The sequence below is a fragment of the Magnolia sinica genome, chromosome 1, assembly GCF_029962835.1.
Source record: "Magnolia sinica isolate HGM2019 chromosome 1, MsV1, whole genome shotgun sequence".
NCBI classification, from domain to species: domain Eukaryota; kingdom Viridiplantae; phylum Streptophyta; class Magnoliopsida; order Magnoliales; family Magnoliaceae; genus Magnolia; species Magnolia sinica.
Genome location: NC_080573.1, coordinates 128855515 through 128880088, shown reverse-complemented (window position 1 = coordinate 128880088; position 24574 = coordinate 128855515). Strand labels below are relative to the sequence as shown.

The 24574-nt window shown below is 39.9% G+C and overlaps 1 protein-coding gene across 2 annotated transcripts; it reads left to right on the top strand.

Annotated features, from left to right (window-relative positions):
- Window positions 1-613: 613 nt before the first annotated feature.
- Window positions 614-24332, top strand: LOC131258238 (hexokinase-1-like). 2 transcript variants are annotated; one of them, XM_058259411.1, is made up of 9 exons: window positions 618-1211; window positions 10870-11020; window positions 11120-11302; window positions 19365-19439; window positions 19705-19860; window positions 20072-20170; window positions 20262-20392; window positions 22674-22755; window positions 23107-24332. In XM_058259411.1, the coding sequence occupies exons 1-9, from the start codon at window positions 940-942 to the stop codon at window positions 23452-23454; spliced, it is 1497 nt and encodes a 498-aa protein (XP_058115394.1). In that variant the 5' UTR covers window positions 618-939; the 3' UTR covers window positions 23455-24332. The 2 variants fall into 2 exon arrangements, with proteins under 2 accessions (XP_058115398.1, XP_058115394.1); XM_058259415.1 differs by lacking the exon at window positions 19705-19860 and having other exon boundaries at window positions 614-1211.
- The last annotated feature ends 242 nt before the right edge of the window (window positions 24333-24574 follow it).

Sequence of the window (24574 nt, the reverse complement as noted above, 5' to 3'; positions counted from 1 at the left end):
CAATTTCAGAGTAAGTACGCATTAAGCGTCATGCTCTGCCAGGGCATCAAATAAATCCGGTTCAGGCACTTGTATGGATCATGTGGAATAGTTTGATAATCCGGCTGCATGTGACGGTTGATACACATGCACTTAGAAATGATACACGTGGCAATAACAACGAAAATTAAACCGAATAAACTGCGTAACTCACTGTATAAAAGTTACCATCTAAAAATAAAATTTTCTGAACCGTTCTAAGCTCTGATTCGCGGACACTTGTTTGCTGAAATAAGACCATTGGATATTTTTCACTCTGAACCGTCCAATAAATATGTTTCAATCTATTATTTAGATAATTAAATAAGCCTAACCTTTTGGATTATGATACAACTAAATTGGTGCTCACGAGTTGGAAGGTTTTATTTAAATCACTTGCATTTTCAAAATGCAAGTTATTGGTGATTTCTAAATGCCTGCGTATCACCCATCATATTCTTCCAGAGTATTAAGTTTTTTTTTTTTTTTCCTATGGATTATGGGAAGTGCATCCCTCATCCAATTCAATCTCGCATTCATTTTGAAACCCATGGGGTTATTTTCGTTAATTTGAAACATACTCCGGGCATTTCTTCAACCTTACGATGCACCTTCTCTATAAGACTACCAGAAAACGAAAGGGAAGAAGCAGAGGAAGAAGAAAATAAAAGAAAAAAAAGAAAAAGAAAAACAGAATTCTGAAAAAGTTCCTACCTTCCATTTTTCTCGTTCTCTGATTCTTCGATTTTCCATTAAAACCCCTTTCGATCCAATATTTCTTCTTCAGATCCCTATACATTTCTGAAACTCGCCAATCAAGAAACCCGCAATTTCAGTTTCTGGCAGGGGCAATAGCGGATCTCCACGCTTCAAGACGAAAAGCTAGGGTTTTGAGATAGGGCTTTGTTTTCAAAATCTCGGATGGGGAAGGTGGCTGTCGGAGCGGCGGTCGTGTGCGCTGCCACCGCGTGCGCAGTGGCCGCGCTGATCGTGCGGCACCGGATGCGTAGCTCGGGCAGGTGGGGCCGCGCGATGGCAATACTGAAGGAATTCGAGGAGAAATGCGGGACGCCGATCGTGAAGCTGAGACAAGTGGCGGATGCGATGACGGTGGAGATGCACGCTGGGCTGGCGTCCGAGGGCGGGAGCAAGCTCAAGATGCTGATAAGCTATGTGGACAATCTGCCGACGGGGTACGGAAATTTTCTTACGTTGATGTTCTTTCATTTTAATTGTTCCTGTTCCTGTTTTCATTTTTTTCTTTTCTTTCTTCTTTTACATGGTAGTGTTTTTTTGGTGTGGTGGGATGATATTTTCACACTCAAAATTTGATATTTCCCCCCACTAGGGTATGTTGTGTTTCTATTCTTTGAGTGTTTTTATCAATTCCTGAAATGGGCCAATGACCAACTTCCACTTCAGGGGCTGGAATTAACAACTTTGTTGGTGGAAGTTCCAATTACCCTTTTTGATAACTTGAACTTGCTGATTGAGAGGAAAGCATGTTTCCTCTTTTCTTTTAAATTTTCTGATTCTCTGATTTTTTTTCCCACAAATTTTCTGATTCTTTGAGGAGTCATTTGGATGCAGGTAAAAATCCTTAAAAGGATTTACAGGCAAGTGTTCGCATAGAAAAATTTGCCTCTCTCTCTCTAATTTTATTTTATTTTTGGAAGCGATGGCAAAATTTGCCTGGTGTACGCAATTAAGAGATAAACTCCCCCCCTTCTCTATTTTTATTTTATCATTTTTGGAAGCAATGGCAAAATTTGCCCTATAGGTATAGTGTTTACAAATTACAACCGAAAAAGGCTTTATGGGTGGTAGAACAAAATGTTTGAGACACGCTAAGCATTATAAGTAGTAGAACAAAATGTTTGATATACACTCATGATATGTGGGGCATGATATCTAGGGCCTACCGCGATGTGTACAGTACATCCAATCTGTTCATCATGCGCATCCCTTGATGCTCTCCAACAGCCCCAAAAAATAACCTGCTTGATCGTCGAATGGGCGCACAAGAGGGAACATTTGGGATGGGATGTTGACCATTAAAAGCCTTCCAGATTGGGTGTGGGGCTCACTGCGATGGGTGTAGGACATTCAATCCGTCCAGCATGTGCACAAAAATACCGCCTTTTATGTAACTTGCAGACTTTGGCAGGATTTACCACCCCAAGCTCTATTTGGTGCAAATACCCATTTTATACATTGTAAACAACTTGCAAGTCAGCCAAACACACACTACACCACTTAAAAGCTAAACAGAATCGCATGTAAGCAGTTGACACTTGAAACTCTTTTCAAGTGCTTGCAACTTAAAATTTGTATAAGCTGTGGTGCTCCTAGCTGCATCCCGCTAATTGGATGGCCCAATTGAATTGTCTGAACTGTCCATTAGGTTCAGCAAACTTTGATAGCTACCATGCAAAAATCACACTGACTGGATGGTTCTAATTGTCCAATCAATAGCCTATAAGACGGATGCTCAAGATCACTAATAGAAAAATTGGCCGTAATCTATAGTTTGAGCCGTCCTTTTGATCATCATCGATTGCTTATGGTTGTAAAGAATCACATCTATCAGGCCACCTTAACCATCCAGTCCATGGCTTGTAAAACGAATGGCTATAAACTTAAGGCGGATGGACTGGATCATCTGATCAATTTTATTTTCACATATTTTCCATTGAAGTCATGGTTTGCGGTAAAGGCTGTTACGGGGCCATAAATGCTGTTATATAAATGTAACAGTGGCAACCATTACACGTTACAGGGTTGTAATGGCTGTTATAGATATATATGTTTTTTTAACGACACAGGGTTTCCCAACCCCTTTTGAGGTGAGACTATTCCTTAAGGATACACACAATCACCTTCAACAATGTGTATTGTGTAATGCTGAGGAGGGGAGTTGAACCCACACCTATAGGGAGCAAACCCGTGATGGCTGTTATGGGAATAATGAACCGTAATGGTCCTTATAGCTCCTGTAACAACCTGTTACGCCTCCCGTAAAGGTTGTAATGGCCCCGTAACGGTCCATTACGGGGTCGATGCAGGCTTTTCAGTTTTTGTTTTTTTTTTTTCAATTAAAGAAAAAAGATTGTAATGGCCCCTATAACGGCTGTTACACCCTGTATCGTAAAGGTAACGGTGGCGGCCATTACGGCCACTGTTATTGTTATGGAATACCTTGAATTTGAACTGTATGATGACCTAATAGCTGTCTAGATTGACTGATTGGTCCCTACAAGTGTCCCAACACAACTGGGTCTAGTAAAGGTGAGTCAGGGTTAGAATAAATCCAAAGGGTTATTGATTATGTTTTTTCCTTGATATTGTGGAATTCTCTTTTTAATTTTCTAATTCTTCCTTCTTTTTTTTTTTCTTTTTTCTTTCTTTCTTTCTTTCTTTTTCTTTTTAACGATGAGGAAATAGGCTTTTTGGTGAATCCTGCCCCCTCAATCAATTAAATGATAACTAAATCGTACATAAGTTTGGTGATTGCGTGCGATTGTGTGAATCCGCATGGAATAGTCTCGCCTCAAGAGGGGTAGGGACACCCTGTGTCGTAAAAAAAAAAAAAAAAAAAAAAAAAAAAAAACCACACATAAGTTTGGGTGTTTGATTATGTCTATTCGCACCTCATTTTTATTCATACATCCCTTTCTTTCTAATGTTGGTGGTAGAGTATTTAGTACTACCACTGTTGAATTGGAAGCTAGAGAAAATGGTTGTGCTGGAAAACATGGTGTAAATATCGTATCTCCAAGGTTTGTCGGGCTCCCAAGTGTGTACACGTTATACCATCTGCATACCACCCCACATCTCAGCATGGAAAACAGGTGCAATATCAAAGCTCTCCGCAAAGTGTGTTGGACCTTGAAGATGTTGTTAGCCAAAAATCAGGCTGGTTTACTCATCAGGTGGGCCACTGTGTAAGAAACATTTCAACGGCTTAGAAACTTCAGCCAAATTTTCTTCAGTTTTTTTTGGAAAGATGGAAATATTATTAGGGCTAGAATAGCCAAAAAGAAGAGAACTGCACAAGCAAGCAACAAAAGAGAAAAAAGAAAAGTAGAAAAAACTATGCAAACAGGTACCCAAACCCTACTAAACAAACATGGGATCCACTCCCTAATAAACAAAGTCGCCCTAGAAAGGTGCTGTCCAAAGGAATGTCACCATGCCAAACATTGCCCCAAAATCTAACTCTTTTTCCCTCTCCAACGAAGAATTTAAAACTAACAAAAATAACAGGGGCCACCACTGCCATTGATTTCCGTAAGAAAGAAGCCCTCTAGAGGGAGGAATCCCTAGTGCACTAGACTTCGAGGGAAGAGCCGTACTTGGCTTTGATAAAATTTCTCCAAAGACTGGACTCCTCCAACCCCTAGCGCCAGACCCACTTACCAAGAAGAGCTTTATTAACATAGCCTAATTGTCTGGTACTCTCTCCCCTTTCTTGAATAGGTTGGTAGACCTCATACCGGTTCAAAAGGTGGAATTTCTTACCCTCATCACCCCCTTCCCAGAGGAATCTCTTCATAATCTATCAATGTGGTCAATGACAGATTTTGGACACTTAAAAGAGGGAAAGAAAGCAGACAGGGAAATTTGAGAGAAAATGCTTAATGAGGGTAATTCTTCAGTTTGTTTTGTGATCTACCACCCAACTGATTAGTGGTTGACCTGATTCTTGCGCCTGCAAATCTACATAGTGGGACACCTTGATGGGTGGATTGGATCTTGTAGCACACATGGTGGTGTGTACATGAGGTGCCTGGTACACGCATGCGGCTTAGCAAACCTCTCCTCGCCCCTTAAGAAATAGAATTTTCCATTAATTTCTTAATGATTTTTTTTTTTTTTTTTTGGCTTTAGTTGATTTACTGCTTTTGCACCCCTATATTTGGAGCTTCATTGTGTTTATCTTTCTCATATCCTTATCTTTTGTTTGTTCTTTCTCGTTTTCTTGGTGCTTCAGCTATACCCTTTGGTGTTTTCTTTCGTTCTTTCCTCATTGGATTTCATGTATTTTGGGTTCATGATTCAGTGGGCTGCCCCTTTGTGTCAGAGATTGTGCATGTGTATGTAGTCTTGGAGATCCAGACCATTCATCAGGTACAAGTAGGGTACACCGCGAACATGCCATCGACCAAAAGTAATGTTGGTCCTCAAATCAGGTTGGTGAAACTTTTATGACAACAAATGGGTGTCAGAAGAAAAAAAGTCCATTGGTAAAAATTCAACATAAATGTGTGACTCATTTGATGATTGTACTACCCATATTTTTGGTATAGGGCATATTCACAATGCATCCTTCTTGATGAATGGCCCAGATTTGACAAGTGTGCAGTATGCACGGATCTCTAACATGTATTCCACCGCCACATGTGAGGGGCCGCTCAGTGATTCATGACTTCTTTTATATTTCTCTTAACTATTTAAATCTTGGTTTTTGTTGTTTCAATATTGGGTAGTTTCCTTGGTTAATGTCTTTTGTTGGGATGATTGGAACTTATTAATTTAGGGCACTTTGGATGTTGGTACTTGGGGTAGGCAATGACCTTGCATGTGGACTGATTAACCAAATTGGATGTTGCATTTTTGTTGAATGGATGGAATTTCTTTATAGTCCACATTTTGGCAGTTCCTTGTTTCAGTATAATGGTGAAATTTGGATGGAACTGTTAAGAATGTGATGATATGTAGGTATAATTGGCAATTTGACCCCCCTCATGGGCCCTAAATCACATGGGCCGCCCACCCCAAGTGTGTCCCCGCATCCCACAGGCTACCCCACTCGAGCCCGGTGTGAAATGCGCATTAATCACCTCCGATGAGGAGTCTTGAACATGAGACTTCCCCCGTGGGCCCCGCCCACTCCGAGTATGCCTCTGCATCCTACATGTGACCCCACTCGAGCCCGGTGTGAAAATGCCATTGCCAAGGTGTCCCGTATCGGTATCGGTTGGCGTAACGGTGACCTCCAAAACCGATACGGATACGGGGGCGTAACGGCCCGTAACGGTGCAAATTTTTTTTTTTGTCAAAAAAATATGAAAAAATATGGATTAAATCCGGAATATTCTAAGCATTCCAAATATGCATTCATTTATAAATTGGAACATGTTTATGGTGGTGTAACGGTCCACTCTTTGGTGAGAAGTTGTATCGGACTGTCTGATGAATTTATGAACCAGATAACCTGAATTTGACTACAAAATTCATATATTTAATTTTCTAACTATCTACTATCAATGATAGATATATTAGAATGAATGTAATATGAAAATATCTTACATTTAGGTGTTTGCAATTATTTTTGAGGGCCAAAATTCATGCGTAAATAGAAAAAAAAATATAAAATGGCACCCCAAATATGTAAAATGCACATTAACATGTTCTACTATGATTAACACATCATATGACATCATTAAAACAGCAAAAGAATCATTAAAAAATGATTTTTCGAATTTTCAAAAATAGGGCCGAAATAAATGCGTAAATAGAAAAAAATATAAAAAAAATATAAAATGGCACCCCAAATATGTAAAATGCATATTAACATGTTCTACTATGATTAACACATCATATGACATCATTAAAACAGCAAAAGAATCATTAAAAAATGATTTTTCGAATTTTCAAAAAAAGGGCCGAAATAAATGCGTAAATAGAAAAAAATATAAAAAATATATAAAATGGCACCCCAAATCTGTAAAATACATATTAACATGTTCTACTATGATTAACACATCATATGGCATCATTAAAATAGCAAAAGAATCATTAAAAAATGATTTTTCGAATTTTCGAAAAAAGGGCCAAAATAAATGCGTAAATAGAAAAAAATATAAAAAATATATAAAATGGCACCCCAAATCTGTAAAATGCACATTAACATGTTCTACTATGATTAACACATCAAATGGCATGATTAAAACAGCAAAAGAACCATTAAAATTTGATTTTTTGAATTTTAAAAAAAGGGGCCAAAATTCATGCGTAAATAGAAAAAAATATTAAAAAATTATTAAATGGCACCCCAAATCTGTAAAATGTACATTAACATGTTCTACTATGATTAACACATCATATGACATGATTAAAACAACAAAACGTATTAAAAAAAGTATAAATACCTATTTTTGACGAATTTCTGAAAAATGGCCCACCGAGCTTTGATTCAAAAAAATCTGTGATATAATGTGTTTTTATCTCAAATACCTAGCTAAGGTTGGTCGAAATTAGTAGTATAAGGAGTGAAAAACAGTTTGGAAGCAAGAGGTTTCAAAAAAACAGCAAAAAATGAGCTAAAAATGAAAAAAAAAAGTTACCGTTACGGCCGTATCGGCCGATACGGGTACAAAAAATCGTATCGGCCGATCGGCCGATACGGCTGATACGTAACCGATTTGGCACACCCTGGCCATTGCATTAATCACCCCCGGTGAGGAGTCTCAAACAGGAGACCTCCCGCTCTGATACCAATTTGATGCAGAACAATTAACCACTTGCTCTAAAAGCTCGAACTGTTAGAGTATGGCGAATTAATCCCTTTATCTCATAGCCCAGGCCCTACATCTCATGGGTTAGGACCTCGGCTGAACCCCCCTCGTGGGCCCTAAATCACATGGGCCGCCCACCCCGAGTGTGTCCCTGCATCTCACGGGCTACCCCACTCAAGCCCGGTGTGAAATGCGCATTAATCACCCCCGGTGAGGAGTCTCGAACACGAGACCTCCCTCGTGGGCTCCGCCCACCTCGAGCGTGCCCTCGTATCCCACGGGTGACCCCACTCGAGCCAGGTGTGAAAATGCCCCTGCATTACATACTCTGTCATCGCCTTGAAGACTAGAGAGTGTATTCTCTTGCTTTGTATACTCTCTTTGCTCATTTGATGAAGACTCTCCTTCCCAGGAACAAGAAAGATCGACTAGAACTATTGTATTTGCTTTATGAGGCAGTTTCTTTACATTTGTTTTTACAAACTTGAATTTCGCAAAGAGTTGGAGATTTTTGGAGTTTCTTCTGCAAACAGAATTAAAACTTCAATAAATTTGACTAGAAATGAAGGAGGACAGGCGTAGTGGTGGTTATTCTTTACAATATTTGGCAAATAAAATTACAGCTTTAATAGTATGAAACAAATGCATATATTTGATGTAAATGATGAGCGCGCACACAGACACACATGAGTCTTGCATGAAAACTTACGTGCAAGCAAAGTCGGGCTGGGCTCAGGTGGTCCACACCTTGATGTGTATGTGAAATCCACTTTGACCATCAGATGTGCATCCATGATTCAGTTGGGCCACACGAGTGGAAACAATATGCAGGGGGACGCCCGCCATCCAAACTGTTTCACTAAGTATGGCCCATATAAATCACAGATGTGCTTAATTTTTGGGCATCAGGTAAACTTTTCACAAGGCAGCTGATGTTTGGAGTTGATTTCACATATTCATCACAGTGGGTCCTGTAAAAAGTCAATGGTGGACGTCCCTCTCCCAACTATTTCATTTCGTATGGCCTACCTAAATCGCGGGTCAACCTGATTATTGGGCCCTGGACATGGGAATGGATGATGCAATTGATGGTTGAGTGGATTGTACATAAAGGTCACGGGGGGCAGCGTAAAAATCAAGGGTAAGCGTCTCCCTTCCAACAGTTTCTCTGTGTGGCCCACCTGAGTCATGAATCTGCCTGGTTTGCGAACCGTATGACTGAATTTCCATTCTGCTGGAGTGGATTTTGGAAACACACATGGTGGGGCCCACATGAGCCGCCCCCATGTTCGCTCGCATGTGAGATCTCCTGCGGTCTGGTTCGCAGGAGATCACTATACGTGTGTGTGTGTGTGTGTGTGTGTGTGTGTGTGTGTGTGTGTGTGTGTGTGTTATCGTAAAGAATTCTTCTCTTCTTAAAAAAGGAGAACTATTTATGGACAATCACTTGGTTCTTTTATGTTGTTTTTATGGTGATCCAGATTGTACCTGTCAGCTCCTTCATATGTCGTTAGTCCTCAAATACCGTTGTATGAAGTTGACCACCCACGCAGATATTGGTGTCCACACTGTATCAGATTTCTGGTTCTTAGGCTTTTTTAAAATCATGAACTTCATCACTTGTATTTGATGGAAAAAATAAAAATCATGCTTTATATATCTGATCTCAGGTTACAAGATACAACATGTGTCAAAGAGCATGATGCTGGATATGTGTGGCTTTTGTTGTCAGAAGTTGGTATCTTAGCACAATGGAAATGTAAAACTGCACAAACATGCAAGTATATAAAAGGAAACCATAATAAGAGGCATAATCCTGGTCTGAGGGACAACCATTGCAAATAGAGGAGAAAAGAAAGAGACAGTACTGAAGTACTGTACTCAAGATATTCTGTAATGGTAACGGTGTCCGTAACGGCCACCACCATTACCTTTATGACACGGGCTATAACGGCTGTTATGGCCCCCATAACGGCTGTTACGGTTTTTTTTTTTTTGGTTTTTTGTTTTTTTAATAATTATTTTTATTGAACAAAAAACTTGAAAAACCTGTATTGGCCTAATCATGGACCATTACGACCTTTATGAGGGGCATAACAGGCCGTTACAGGGGCTGTAATGGCCTTTATGGGTCATTTTTTCCATAACGGCCATTACGGCCTTTTTGATCCTGTAATATGTAATGGCTGCCACTGTTACCTTTACATGACGGCCTTTACGGCCGCATAACGGCCGTTACGGCACACCACGACCATACTGTGCATGTCTGCTGCAGCAGATATCTGAGTGAAACCAAAGATCAACCAAAGCTTCTTGTTCTCAAAACACAGTCATTTTTACTCAACGAATAAAATTGTTCTGTACATTAAAGCAGTACGTCCAGCTCTTACCTCTCTTTATCAAAGGGATTCCCAGTCTCTTTAAGAACTCTCGTAAGTAGTCTAACTTGTTTGGTTTCCTAATCCAATCCCATTTCCTGACCTTTCTCCAACCTGGCAATGATTTCTAAAAGAGGCTGGATTATTGAAGGACCGTCATTTCAATTTTGTGGAGCTCCCAAAGGAACCCGTACGTTGTCAAATATCATCGAATCTATTGAACTATGATTCATCAGCATTATCCTTTTAAGCCTTATACCAATTAATTGGGGTCCACTACATGAATCCTGTTCCACCATTCCACTCTATCAATGGTTGTTTGGATTCATGATGAAAGTTATGGCATTAGTTTTATGCCAGCTGCCAACCTGACCCAACACCCCACCTTTATCTAGGCTGGGGACTCTGGCTACCAGAGCACAAAACTCAGACAGGCACAATGTAATAAACTATGACATAGGTTTATTACAATCAATCGCCATCTTATGGTATGTCAAATAGGTTGATTACAATCAAAGAGTTAGCTATTGAACTGTGTCTCTGTAATTGGTTGAATTGACTGCACCATACCATCTAAAGTTAAAGCCTACAATGGATCCAGAAATCCACCATTTCTAGGACATTAGTTGATTTAATTGTTCTATGTTTGTCACTTGGTTAAGTCCTTCAATTCTTTTAGGTCCTTGGAAATCTCTTATATGCAGGATTTGGAATTACCTATTCTGATATGAGTGATGGTTTGTGCAAGTTGTTCTTTCATCTAGTTGCAGTGTTCTGGGAAAATCTAACTAGAGCTATCTATTTGTTATCACACCCAAGTGAAAAGGGATGATGAGTAGTATATTACTTTTCGGAATTTTATGTCAATAAAACTGCATTTAAACCCAAATCCCACTTTCCCAACCCTAGAAAACTTACAGACATTTTTTTCCCTATTATTATTTTTGTTCTAGGGATGAAAATGGAGTATTTTATGCGTTGGATCTTGGTGGTACAAACTTCCGCGTGATTCGTGTACAGCTGGGTGGTAGGGAAGGCCGTGTCGTTAAACAGGAGTTTGAGGAGTTGTCTATTCCCCCTCATTTGATGACTGGAAGTTCACACGTAAGTGTCAAAAGCCTTCTAGTTCAAACTACTGTAGAACCTGCTGTTTCAGATTCAAACTGCCTGTTTCTAACTATTTAAAAATTATTACGATTTCAGGAACTATTTGATTACATTGCTGAGAAGCTAGCAAAATTTGTCGAAACAGAGGGTGAAGGTTTTCATCTTTCTGTTGGCAGGCAGAGGGAACTTGGTTTTACATTTTCTTTTCCAGTGAGACAACTTTCAATCACTTCTGGCACCCTTATAAAGTGGACGAAAGGCTTCTCTATCGATGATGCGGTTAAGTTTGATTACCTTTATACCACTAATGTTCTTTAATATTGATCAAGTCTCTTGGGTAATGATCATCATCATCTAAGCCTTATCCCTACTAATTGGGGTCAGCATCAAGTCTCTTTGGTATGTTTAATAATATCTGGCATTTTTTCACAAAACTCAAACTAAGCTGCTATCATCATGTTTTCTTTTATTTCTGATTTCTGTGTAGCGCAACACTTCCGAAAGGGCAAGCATCATCTTCATGTAAAGTTTGTATTATGTGTAAGAAGGAGCCATTGTAGGTGCAAAATAGATTGCTTATTGTTCATTTATATGACAAACATAAAAAACTGTGCTTTTTTTTTTTCCCCTCTGTTGAAAGATAACATTGTTCTTTCCCCTTTTTATTCAATATTTAAGAACTAGAGGGATGGAGTGCCAATGGAACTTGGGAGGGAAATGTTTATAAGACTGCTTATTGATTGGCTATGCTATATTGAGCATTCGACTGTTACTAAGCAGCAGGAGCAGAGAGTCTTGCAGAGATGATGCCGTTGAGATGGATGTGTGGGAAGACTAGGAAAGATGGAATTTAGAAAGAGATCATCATAGTTAACTTGGTCATGTGCCATGAAATATTAGATATGGCTCTGAAAACTAGGAGAAGTTTGAAAGGATTAAGGACCTGAAAAGAGGATGAAAGGAAGATCGGAAAGTAAATCAGACCTCAGATAGTTGTGCCAAGGCTATGATGCTGTGGAGGACATTTTTATTGTTGATGATGTATAGCTGCAGGATATTACCACCTGACAAATGACCACAGATGGAACTAGTAGAGATTCTACTCCAAGGCCACAATGATAGTACAAACCAAAGCCCAAACAAATGTGGAAACACTAGGTGCAACATGTCAGTTGTCAATATGTCCAATTGTTTGCCACATGTCAGTTGTCAGTATGTCCAATTGTTTGCCTTTTTATTTTCCAACAATAAAAAAGCGACAGGAAAGCATCTTTGAGAAGATATCAGCGGAATAAACAAGCTATATGTTAAGAACTTGACCAATATGCCAAAAGCCCTAGGTTTGATGGAACGCATCGTGCTAAGCTCTCAAACCATTGGGGATGGGAATGCACCCCACCACTTTGTAGACGATGTCTGAAATGGGCATTTTGCGGTGGCTCTTACTCCAGCCTATGTCCAAGTAGCCCTTTCTACTAAAAAGTAGCCCTTTCTACCTTTTAGTGGCTTTCACTCTTGGTCCAGGTTGCCCTTTCCATGGATTACCTTCTCATGACTTGAACAAAAAGCTAGGTGTTGGCTCAGATGCCAAATGTTAAGAACCTAGCCAATGCGCCAAAAGCCATAGTATAGATCGAACGCATTCAGCGAAGCCCTTGGGTCATAATTGTATAGGGTGTAGTGTATCTTATCATCTAGAAGAATCAGGAAATGACACCTTACCATTTAAGGCTTAGTAAAATGCTATGTTACCTAGATATGGCAGCAAAAAACTAGACATGGCTGCATGGACTTTCCTGTAAGAAATTAGTCTATCAAGTTGACCCTATTTTTGTGCAACACCAAGTCAAAAAGGTTTGGACCTATGAGGCTATGAAATCGACTCGACTTTTGGGTTCTTTCAAGATTTTTCATGACACGATGACTCAACTATTTAAGCCTGATTGAGTCATGGCACATTGTGTTGCTTTGTTATAAGGTCTTGGTAAGAGGTCTTGCCAAACACAAACACTAAATAGTAGAAAGTAGAGATATTGAAGGGGAAGAGGGAAGAAAAAGTTGGAGAAAAGTCTTAGGCGACAAATTAAGCATTAGCCCAAAAGACTAACACACACACATTAACATGAGAGAAACATATAGTGCTCCACAAGATTACATGGTTAACATAGCACACACATTTGCATATATTTTCCAACACTCCCTTAAGTTGGAGCATGGATATTGATCTTGACTAGCTTGGAAGACATGTAGAGGATCATGGCAATTAGCATGGGCTACCACTCCCCCTTGAAGGCAACATATCAAGATACAAGATCTCTCTTTGTTTTTTTTTTTTTTTTTGGAAAGATGAAGAATTTTATTAGGCAGGGCTAGAAACAAAGAACAGAAATAGTAAAAAACAACAAGGAAAAACAAAAACAAAAATAAAACAAGAAACAACAAAGGCTAAAAATACAACAAAATCAGTCCCATGACTGACAAAAACCCTAAAAACCTAGAAGAATTCAAGTGATGCAGGACAATTAACCACTTGCTCTAAAAGCTCGAACTGATTGAGCATGACAAATTAATCCAATTATCTCATAGCGCAGGCCCCATATCCATGGGTTAGGTCCTTGGCCGAACCCTCATCGTGGGTCCTAAATCCATGAGTTCCACCTCACATGAGCCACCCGCCTCACACGGGCCCCAAATCCATGGGTTCTATTGGCCACCCACCCCGAGTGTGCCCTTGTATCCCATAGGCCACCCCACTCGAGCCCGGTGTGAAAATGACCCCGTATTAATCACCCTCGGTGAGGAGTCTTGAACACGAGACTTCCCGCTCTGATACCAATTTGATGCAGGACAATTAACCACTTGCTTTAAAAGATCGAACTGATAGAGCATGGCGAATTAATCCCTTTATCTCATAGCCCGGGCTCCAAATTCATGGGTTAGGTCCTCGGCCGAACCCTCCTCGTGTGTCCCAAATCCATGAGTTCTGCCTCACATGAGCCACTCGCCTCACATGGATTGTACGGGCCACCCACCCTGAGTGTGCCCGTGCATCCCATAGGCCACCCTACTCGAGTCCAGTGTGAAAATGCCCCCGCATTACCAATGAGCCAAGTCTTTGAATAATGGGAGAACCCTATTAAACACCTCGGCTAAGGAGACCTTCAGATTTCAAAAGCAGCGATTATTCATCTCTGCCCACACAGCCTAAAGGACAGGGAGAAAGAGGATTCTCTACTTCTTTTCCCCTACCAATCACTCCTCAAAATTCCACATGCTAGGAACAAAGAAGACTATATATCGAGGAAGGCATAACCCAAACAAGTCCGGTGAAAACTAAAACTCTTCTCCAGATATTAGAAGAGAATGAGCAATGGAGGAAAAGATGGCTAACAGATTCAACATCTTCCAAGCATAGCAAGCACACATTTGCTTGTTTTTAGATTGTGCTTTCGTGGTCTATTAAATATTCTCTTTAAATAAAAGGGCATGGCCAAACTCAACAACTGTTTGAGCCACCAAACCACCATTCACATGCAAAATATTCTCAAAGATACACGTGTAATATTGCACAATAGGTGAAAGTTCACAATGGTTAAAAGTAGTGTTGTCAAATGGCATAAGCGATCTCGTGCGACGCAAGGGGGTTGCGTGTTTATGTGATGGCATAATCTCATATAGCCATATGCAATGGCACAAACCCCCAAACAATTTTTTGTTTAAAAAATGAAAATTTTAAGGAAAAATGAATATATATATATATATATATATAAAAGCGATCTTGTGCGACTCAAGGTGATTGTTTTTTTGGGTCTTCTAAATATGGTTTTATTAGACTATTAGATCATAACAAGTCAACTAACAACTACTCAAATGAATGCATATACACAAATGTGAAAAATAATGTATAAATTTTATTGATGCCATTTTTAGAAAGAACAAGAGTAATAGTGTGAGAGAGAGTGGCAAAGTTAGGAGACGAGAGAGAGAGAGAGAGAGAGAGAGAGAGAGAGAGAGAGAGAGAGAGTTTTAGGCATGGTTTGCCGTAAAGGCTGTTATGTAAAGGTAACGGTGGCAACTATTACACGTTACGAGGTCGTAATGACCGTTTTGGGCCTATTTTTTTTTCCTCCAAAGGTGGCGGCATTTGGCTGGCTTGCAAGTAGAAATAGAATTCTTCCCAATGTGTCCTATGTGCCGTAAAGATGAAGAATTTGTGGACCATCTGCTTTGCCATTGTCTGTCCTCCTTCAATATTTGGTGGAGTGTGTTACGCCTGGTGGATGTCTCCTGGGTGATGCCATCATCGATTGATTATCTGCTGTGTGTGTGGTATTTAGATCTAGGTGGTAGTTTGGGCAAAAGGAAATGACGCTCTGTTTTGATGGTCATTCTTTGGGTGGTTTGGGTTGAGAGAAATAATCGAGTGTTTCCTTGGCTTTGGTTTTCTCTAAGAACCTGGTTCTCTTTCGTGATTGGGTGTCGTAATTTGTTTGTTGGGGTTTTCTTTTTGTTGGGGGATGTTGTAATTTTTTTTTGTAGCCTTTCTGGTGGTTCTTGCCGCCTTTGCAATAAATTCTTATCTTTTTAAAAAAAGTCTATAATGGCCATTATGTAAAAAATGACCCATAACGGCCCATTATGCTCCCTTGTAAAGGCTATAACGGCCCCATAATGGTCTATTACGGGGCCGATGTATGTTTTTTTTTTAATAAAAGAAGAGAGAGACCGTAGCGGTCATTATGGGGGCTGTAACGGCTGTTACAGTTTGTATCATAAAGGTAATGGCGGTGGCTGTTACAACCACCATTACCGTTACGGAATACCTTGATTTTAGGGCAACAAGTGTTAGCCAAAAAAGGCACACATACACGTAACATGAGAGAAACATATAGTGCTCCACAAGAGTTCATGGATAACACACACAATTACATATATTTTCCTAAATAAATTGAGCGTTGTGTTTTTTGGTTAGAAAAGGCAAATGGGCCCTATGTAGCATGTATGATATTAATATAATATAGTAACTATTTAGATGTAATTTTATAATATGTTATCGTCGGATGACATACTAGCTTCTTTTAGCTAATTTTCTCATTTTGATATCATTTCTCAATCTCTTTCTCGGTTTCTCATTTGGGGCTTGCAATGGTAGTGTTGATCACTACTAGGGCAATCGAGGAACTATGAACTTTGCAATTGAGTGAGGAAGACGAATAACTTTAGGGTTGACTTGTTTCTAGGATAAAACACATTCACGAGGGGCTCACAAACTCCCAAATATTGCATGTATTTTCATATATGGGTGCTCTACTAGCCGTGATTTAAGCTTTAGTCGTACCAAGGTCAAATCACACTTCATGTGATTCTAAACATGAATCATGAATGTTATAATTAATTCCACATTTTTTGTTACCTTTATGTACTATTTATGACCATAAAATAACTAAATTACATGACTCACATGGCAGGTCCTATTGACCTGGGTTAAGTCCAAGCATTGAGTTTGCCTACCTTCATTTATGTATATAACTTGGTATTGGTTTATGGATTGACTTCCAGATGAAATTGAAAATAAAATTTGAAGGGGCTTTTTCTTTGGTTTTCTCCATGCTGGACATGGCAAAGACAATTAAGTTTCTATCTTCAAGTACTCTTAAACATCTTGCCGAAGACTGATAAGATGCATCACCAATCAAAGTAGGATCCTACACAAATGACTCTAGAGGATGGGAACAAAATGGTGCCGTAGAGAGGTGGAAACTCTGCTGAAGTTCTTCCCCATGCATGTACCCATGCGTTTATCTCACTTACAGTCAGTAAATTAGTCCAGATATCACAGATCATCTATGAGTGTGAGGTGGGTCAAATGGTGGTCTGATGCCACTTGCTCCACAGGAGTATTCCCTTTCTATTTCGGTTGTTGGACATAAAAGCCTCATTGGATGCTAGGCAGCCTAATATCCACCAAGTAAGAAAACGGAAAGCTGTTTTCATCTCAGATTTTGGTAGTCTGAACCCCTAGTTCCTCACTAGCTAAAAGTTGCACTACCAGCTGCCCATTAGATCCATATTAAGGATCTTAAAGATCTTCGAGTTACGGATCAAAACCTCTGTGTCTCATAGGTATGCACAACTGCTTCCATTCAACTTCTCCAATTCTCGTCGTTGCTGCAGAGAAACATGTGTTTTGTGTAAGGTTTCAATCATTCCTAAGGGGGTGTTTGGTGCATGGGATTACATGGGTTTAAGTGGGATGGAGTTAAGAAAATGCAATAATTACGTAGTGTCAGAGATTGTTGTTTAATCCCGTGGCGTGGCATCTGGAATGGAAACGGATTGGCAAATCACCCTACCACTACCGGTCGGTGCTCTGTGGGCCCCACCATGATGTATGTGTTTCATCCATGCCGTCCACCCATTCCAGATCATTTTATAGTAAGAGCCCAAAAATGAGTTTGATCCAAATCTCAAGTGGACCATACAGTGTTGATTGAACGGCCACCATATAAAACTTTTTGGGGCCACAAAATTTTTGGATCAAGCTGATATAATTCTTTCCCTTCATCCAAGTCTTTATGACCTAATCAACTGGTTAGTTGTCAAATAACCATTACAGTTGGCCCTAGGAGGTTTTTAATGGTGGAATTCAATCACTACTGTTTTCCCATGGTGTGGTCCACCTGAGTTTTATGTCTACCTCATTTTTGGGATCAAGCCCTAGAGTTATATTTCAAAATGGATGGACGGCGTGGATAAAACACATACATCATGGTGGGGTCCACATAACACCGACCAAAGTAGGAATGCGGAAATCCCTTGCCCAGGCACGGATTCCAAGAAGAGGCTTCACAACCCAGTCCCAAACAGGACGTTGCAATGATCCATGGGATATTAAAGCCCACTCCCACCTAATCCCCTTTAAAGCGATGTGCCAGACACCCTCTAAAGTTTCTGCTGGAAATACAAAGGACTAACTCATGTGCCATCACGTGATTTTGTATGTAAACTATAGAGGCATGTGCTTGTGTGCGGATTACTTTTGAGGATCTTAAAGATCTTCAAGTGATGGATCAAAACCTGTTTGTTTCATCGGAATGCACAATTGCTCCCAGACAACTTTTCCAATTCTTGTTGTTGCTCTGGAGAAATGTGTTTTGTTCGTGCTTTCAATCTTTCCTAAAGATTCCGTCGTTAGTAAAATATGAAGGATTAACTCAATTTACTACCTTGTGATTTTGAATGCGATATAAAGGCATGTGCCTTCGTACAGAAAATTTTTGTGGTGATCACAACAATTAGATCGAAATAACTAATTCAAGAAATATTTTTTTTTTGAGCTATAATGTTTGTTTTACTCACTAAGGAAACTGACTGTCCCTTGTAGGTCATATAAGATTTTATTTTAGATAAGTGAAATGATAACTAACCAAGATTCAAGCAAATCTATTTTGAACAGCCTAACGATTTCAAGTCTATTATATTATGTCAGAGAACAGTCTTTAGGCATGGTACCCTTGAGGTACTAGACAATAGTATGGTAAATGCTCGATACTCCATATAGGGATGGCAATGGGCCGAGCCGCCAGGCTCAGCCCGTGTAACCTGGTGTTTGGGCTGGCCAGGGCCAGGGCCAATGATGAATAGCCTGGCCTGCCCAGCCTAGCCCAGCCCGTTTTCCTAGTGGATGCTATATATAGTACACAGGTACTAATGACTTAGGCTATAGAGATCATATACTAGTATAGTACATATGTATACATAGAGTTTGTGTGCTAGCATAGTACATAGGTTTTGATACTCTGGTAGAGTGTGATGGATGATACATAGGCAAGTTATAAACTATCCAAATTATGGACCCCACTTTAGATGCTGAACAATATATTATAATTGGGTGGGGCATACGCTTGGTTGATGAATGATCTTATTGGACACTGGTGTGCTGCAAACAATTTGATTATCTAGAAGAGCATGATGCTTCATAAACACATTCACCAATTGTACACCAACATGTATTCATTTCTTTAACTTACAGGACCAGCTCTCTAGGGTGAAGGCCAGGGCTGGGCCCTCTTTAGCCCATTAGGGCGTGGGCCTGGGCTAGGGCCAGGTTGTAGGACTCTAAGGCCGGGCCAGGGCCTACCTCGGCCTGGCCCTAGTCAGGCCCAGTGCCATCCCTAACTCTATATATTAGTTTAAATAATGAACATATTATATGTTTTATAAGTATATTAATGCAGAGCAATTTACAGCTTGCCTGGATGGTTTGGTTATAGCTTTCTGGATTAAATTCCGGTCCATTTTTGTTTTCTGAATGGGCATTTTTGGTCCTTTGTGAAGCTAGGTTGGGGAAGATGTGGTGGCTGAACTGACGAAAGCCATGGAAAGACGAGGTGTTGATATGCGTGTGTCAGCACTTGTAAGTTAATTTTCTCTACTTCCTGGTTTGAGCTCCGCTGGGAAGTTTACCTTAATTCATGAAGAAAAGATCTGCATTCTAGTGCTAGCATCTCTATTCCTTAAAAAAAAAAATATTTATCCATTTGCTAAGGTGATTACGATGTTTCGTTCAAGTGCATTCATCAAAAAAGAAAAGAAAAAAAAAAGAGTAGTTCTGTTCAAGTTAGGCACCTGAAATTCATTTTATGAGTAGCTATTAAGTGGTTGGACTGAAATGAATGCAGGTCAATGATACCATTGGAACACTGGCAGGCGGTAGATACTACAATAATGATGTTGCTGCTGCTGTGATCTTGGGTACTGGTACAAATGCTGCATATGTTGAGCGTGCACATGCAATTCCGAAATGGCATGGTCTTCTACCCAAATCTGGAGAGATGGTCAGCAGTAGTGGCTACTATGGCACTTCTATTTTATTATTTTATTTCCAGCCCATATAAATTTTGTTGGGGTAAAAGAAAGCAGTTGGAAAAAAAGAAAAAGCAGTTGGAAACTATGGAACGAGAAAGAAAATGGGCATTAATAAATAAACAACGCAACGCAATATTCTGCTTGTACCATTACATAAAACATGTCCTTATCTCACTGTAGGTAATCAATATGGAGTGGGGGAACTTCCGGTCGTCTCATCTTCCAATTACAGAATATGATCAAGCATTGGATGCTGAAAGTTTGAACCCTGGAGAGCAGGTTATTTGGAGTTTGCATTATTATCTGTCTGCACTATTTTTGCAAAATTATGCAGGCATTCCTTATCAAGTAATAATTTTAATGTCGACAGATTTTTGAGAAGATAATTTCAGGAATGTATTTGGGAGACATTGTGCGCAGAGTCTTATTGAAGATGGCAGAAGAAGCTGCCTTTTTTGGTGATGCTGTTCCAACAAAACTTATGGTTCCATTCATACTGAGGTATGCTGTTATTTGATTAAACATGATCTTTATATTTTCTGCTTGCTCATTGTTGATTAGTCGTTCTTCAGTCAGACAAATCTAGGTTATAATAGAATGAAGCCTTGCATGCCATTCTTCTGCAGATATGCAGCTGAACTATCATAAGACTGTAAGCGCACCTGAGCGCCTTTTGCCAGTCAGAGCTGGTGGAAGGAAAATAATCAAATCTATGGTCTTGCTTCGTTATTGATATAGTAGTGGCAATAATTTAGTATGGGAAGGCTTTGTGTGCTACACGGTGCCACCGCTCACCTATCGAGGTGTTCAATAAAAAAAAACCAAGAAACCTTGTTTGAACATATTTAAAAGCTGATATTGGAGTTTTGCATGTATACAGTTTGAATTATGATTTATGGGTTGGCATAATTGTATTTTTTGAAGCTTGGTAATAGTTAAAATTTTATTTTGTAAGGGGTTTATTATTCTTGGGGAAGACTCTGGTGCGCGTTTGCATCCCCCATAAAATATCGGGTGCTAGCGCTACTTAATGTGGTTTTGGATGATGTCTCAGTGATCTCACACGAGAGGCAGTTGATGACATCACTAAAACCCTTTTGCGAAGTGGAGCAGAAGCAGTTGATAACATCAATAAAACCATTTCATGTAGTGGTTGCTCCCATCTTTATGTCATGCAAAATGCATTCCGATTCTCCTCTTTGTTCTTTCTGTGAATGAAAAATGGTTTTGAGAGGATTTAACCACCTTTAAGAACTCAAATATATAATAGCTCCCTTCATTAGATGAGAAATGTGAATTGTAAAATATGACAGGATTTGTCTGGTTAAACTGTCGAAGTAAACTGCCAGTAGAGATTTCATTGATTTAACAACTGACCCTTCTGGTTAAAGAATGTTGTGAGTAGGTCATTTGACATGGAGATTATTTATTTATTTATTATTATTTTTTTAATGATTACAACCTTCTTCATCAGTGAAGGATGGAGAGGAGAATGTTATCATTGCTGAATGAGCTTTCTTAAGCCCACATATGTGCAATAAAGCTCATGTACAGTATGTCCAAGATCCAACCATCCATCAGAATGGACCACCATTTTGATATCCAGTCCCAAGAATCGGGTTTATCCACTGGTCAGGTGGGCCATAATTTGCAAAACAAATGTATGGCTCTGAAAAACTTGGTTGTGGTTTTCTAACCCATCCACCTGTTTCCAATATTGCAGCACATATGCTGATGGACCAGATTCTATTCTGGGGAAGACATGCAAAAGGTTGGGCCAACCTGATGGATGCATTAGATCTTGCACCCTTGTGCCATGCTGGCACGGGTGGCATGTACATGAGCTTTATTGCACATGCATGAGTGCTTAGCTAAGCTCTTGCTGAAGGGCTCTCAGTTCTTGGCTGTAGGTCGACCTTTCACCTGCCAATTAGTTTCTGTGATTGATTCCTTGGAACATGTTCTATTGCATCTATGGATGGCAGTTTAATCTGACACTCTTGTTAGGTCATTTATCCATGCCTAGAGGATGAGTGATATACTGATATGGATGAAAGATTGGACCCACTACATATCAGCTGTATGTTATAATGTTAATGGTTCTTGTAAACTGCTTTTTCGGGTGCCCAGGATAGGTTCCTTCAGCATTCATGTTCTTGTTGGGATAGGATCCATGTGGCCATATTACTCTTAGGTGTCCTCAGATGGAGACGGACCTTACTACTGGGACTGGATCTTTAATTCAGCTCTATCATCTTCTTCTCATCAACTTTAGTTTCAAGTCCCTATGTTATCCTTGTGTCTAAGAGGACCCTCACAAGTATTTTAAAAAGAAAAGAAAAAAGAAGAAGAGTGCTTTCTGAGACATGTAAACTGTTGATTGGCTCCATTAGTAGGGATTCTGGTGACTTAACGTTTTTTGCCTCAAGAAAAGTTAGCTGGCCTTGTGCATAGGGTTGCTTTCATTACTTAGTATTGGACTTCTCAATTAAGCATTGGCTATTATCCAATGATACCATATTAGTTTTGCTAATGAACATGAGTGGTGGAATGGGTTCACTATCTGTGTGTTAAATCCTATCTCTATGTTGTATGATTTATTGTGTTGTGTTGCATGCTTTCATTCTCACTGTTGCTGTTTCTTAGTTTAGTTCTTGGCCTTCTCTTTTGTTAGACATCCTACCTGTGTATTCTGTCTCATGTTTGATGTAAGCTTTCATTGGATTTGAGATATATAAGAACATTCATTAAAATTGGTAACTTGGGTTTTTGAAATATGCAGGACTCCTGATGTGTCCGCCATACATCATGACACCTCCCCCGATCTTAGAGTAGTCGGAAACAAACTGAAGGATATTTTGGGGGTATTGCTTTCTGTCTGAACCTTCGCCTTGAATTTGAGTCTCTTAACATCGACAGCTTCTAAATGGATCCTTGCCTGTGCCTTCACCTCCCATGGTTTCTTGCCTGCAAGAGTAACGGATCCTTTGTGGGTTTTCGGTAATTTTGATGGTTTTCATATGCAGTTAAAACAAGAAGAAATTAATAACTTCTCGTTTGCATATGCAACCGTTAAGAGCTTGATGTGTCTCCTGTTATCTTACACAGGATGACAACACATGTAAAGATAAGTCTCAGATGCCATTTCCTAACCTGTAATGACATTATAGGTCCTCTTATGCCTCCCCCGTTTTTGTTTCCTGTTCTTATTTCAGATCTCTAATACATCCCTGAAAATGCGAAAAGTGATCGTAGAGCTCTGCAACATTGTTGCTACACGTGGGGCCCGTCTGGCTGCAGCTGGAATCTTGGGCATCCTGAAGAAGCAGGGAAGGGACACCGTCAGGGATGGCGAGAAGCAGAGGACGGTGATTGCTTTGGATGGCGGGCTGTTTGAGCACTACACCAAATTCAGTGAGTGTTTACAGAGCACTCTCAAGGAGTTGGTTGGAGACGAGGTCTCGGACAGCATCGTCATTGAGCATGCTAATGATGGCTCGGGCATCGGAGCAGCCCTCCTTGCTGCTTCTCACTCCCAGTACCTCGAGCTTGAGGAGGCTTGAGAAAGTTTGGTGCGTTGCCTTTGAGTAGTACATCGTCATCATAAAGAAATCTCTGTTTTTCCCCCCTTTCAATCATTATGAGGCTTTTCTTTTCCATTTCTTTTTTGCTTTTCCAATCCGGATGTCCACTTGAGAGAATCAATCCTTAATTTATGCCCATGCAACATAGATCAGTGAGAAGTCAGTGTAAGGTGCACCGACTGCTGGGAGTGGTTATGATCTTCCCACTGTGGCCGGCCCCATTCTCTGTCCTTTTCCCGTCGGGTAAGTGAAGAGAGTGGTGTTTAACGGTGTAGTAGGTTGTTTGTGCCAACGGCTTGTGCTGTATTAGTCTCCCCAACTCCCCGACGGCTTGAAGAATGAGAGTGGGAAGCGGCTGTTGGTGTAGTTTGTTTCTGGTGGGATCATTTTCTCCAAAACACAATAAAATCAGGGAATTCACTGGGAAGGCTGCTCCTACCATTTAGCGGCGAATATTGTACTATCATCTTTTCTTCTGTGTATGTGTGTGTGGGTGGGTGGGGCAAATATGTACAAGTGTAGGCAATGATGAATTTGGATGGTGAGGATGGTTCTCTAGTAGCGTATAAAAGTGACCATTGGGGAATGGATATTGTATGGCTGGTAGCACTGAAATGCTTTAGGGACATCTCTCTGCAGTATTTGTGGCAGGGTCTTAGTTGGGACTTTTCGTCCTGGTTATGACATGGTTCGTAAACTGTAACTATTGCACGGCCCGAGCTGTTTCACTCTTCTGCACATTTCTTCTTTGGGTGTGAACCATTACCCATTTTTATTTTGGACCATCGGCTTCAAGTCCAATGATTGAATAGGCTAGTTCATACCATCAATGTAATTGTTCACCTCCCTTTCGTCTCCTTCCTGGCAATTTCTCGGGAGATTTTCAAATCTTGGGCTTCTCTTGGGATATCGGTAAATCTAGCTGAGAATAAAAGTACTTGTTTTAAATTGATTAATAAATTCAAATTTAAAAATATTTATATAACAAATTACTTAAGCTGTTACTATTGTTCATGCTAGTTTCATGATAAAAATTGCAATATATTACTGGCAAGATTTAGAAGATATTGTGATATATCATTTGATGTATTTTGCGATA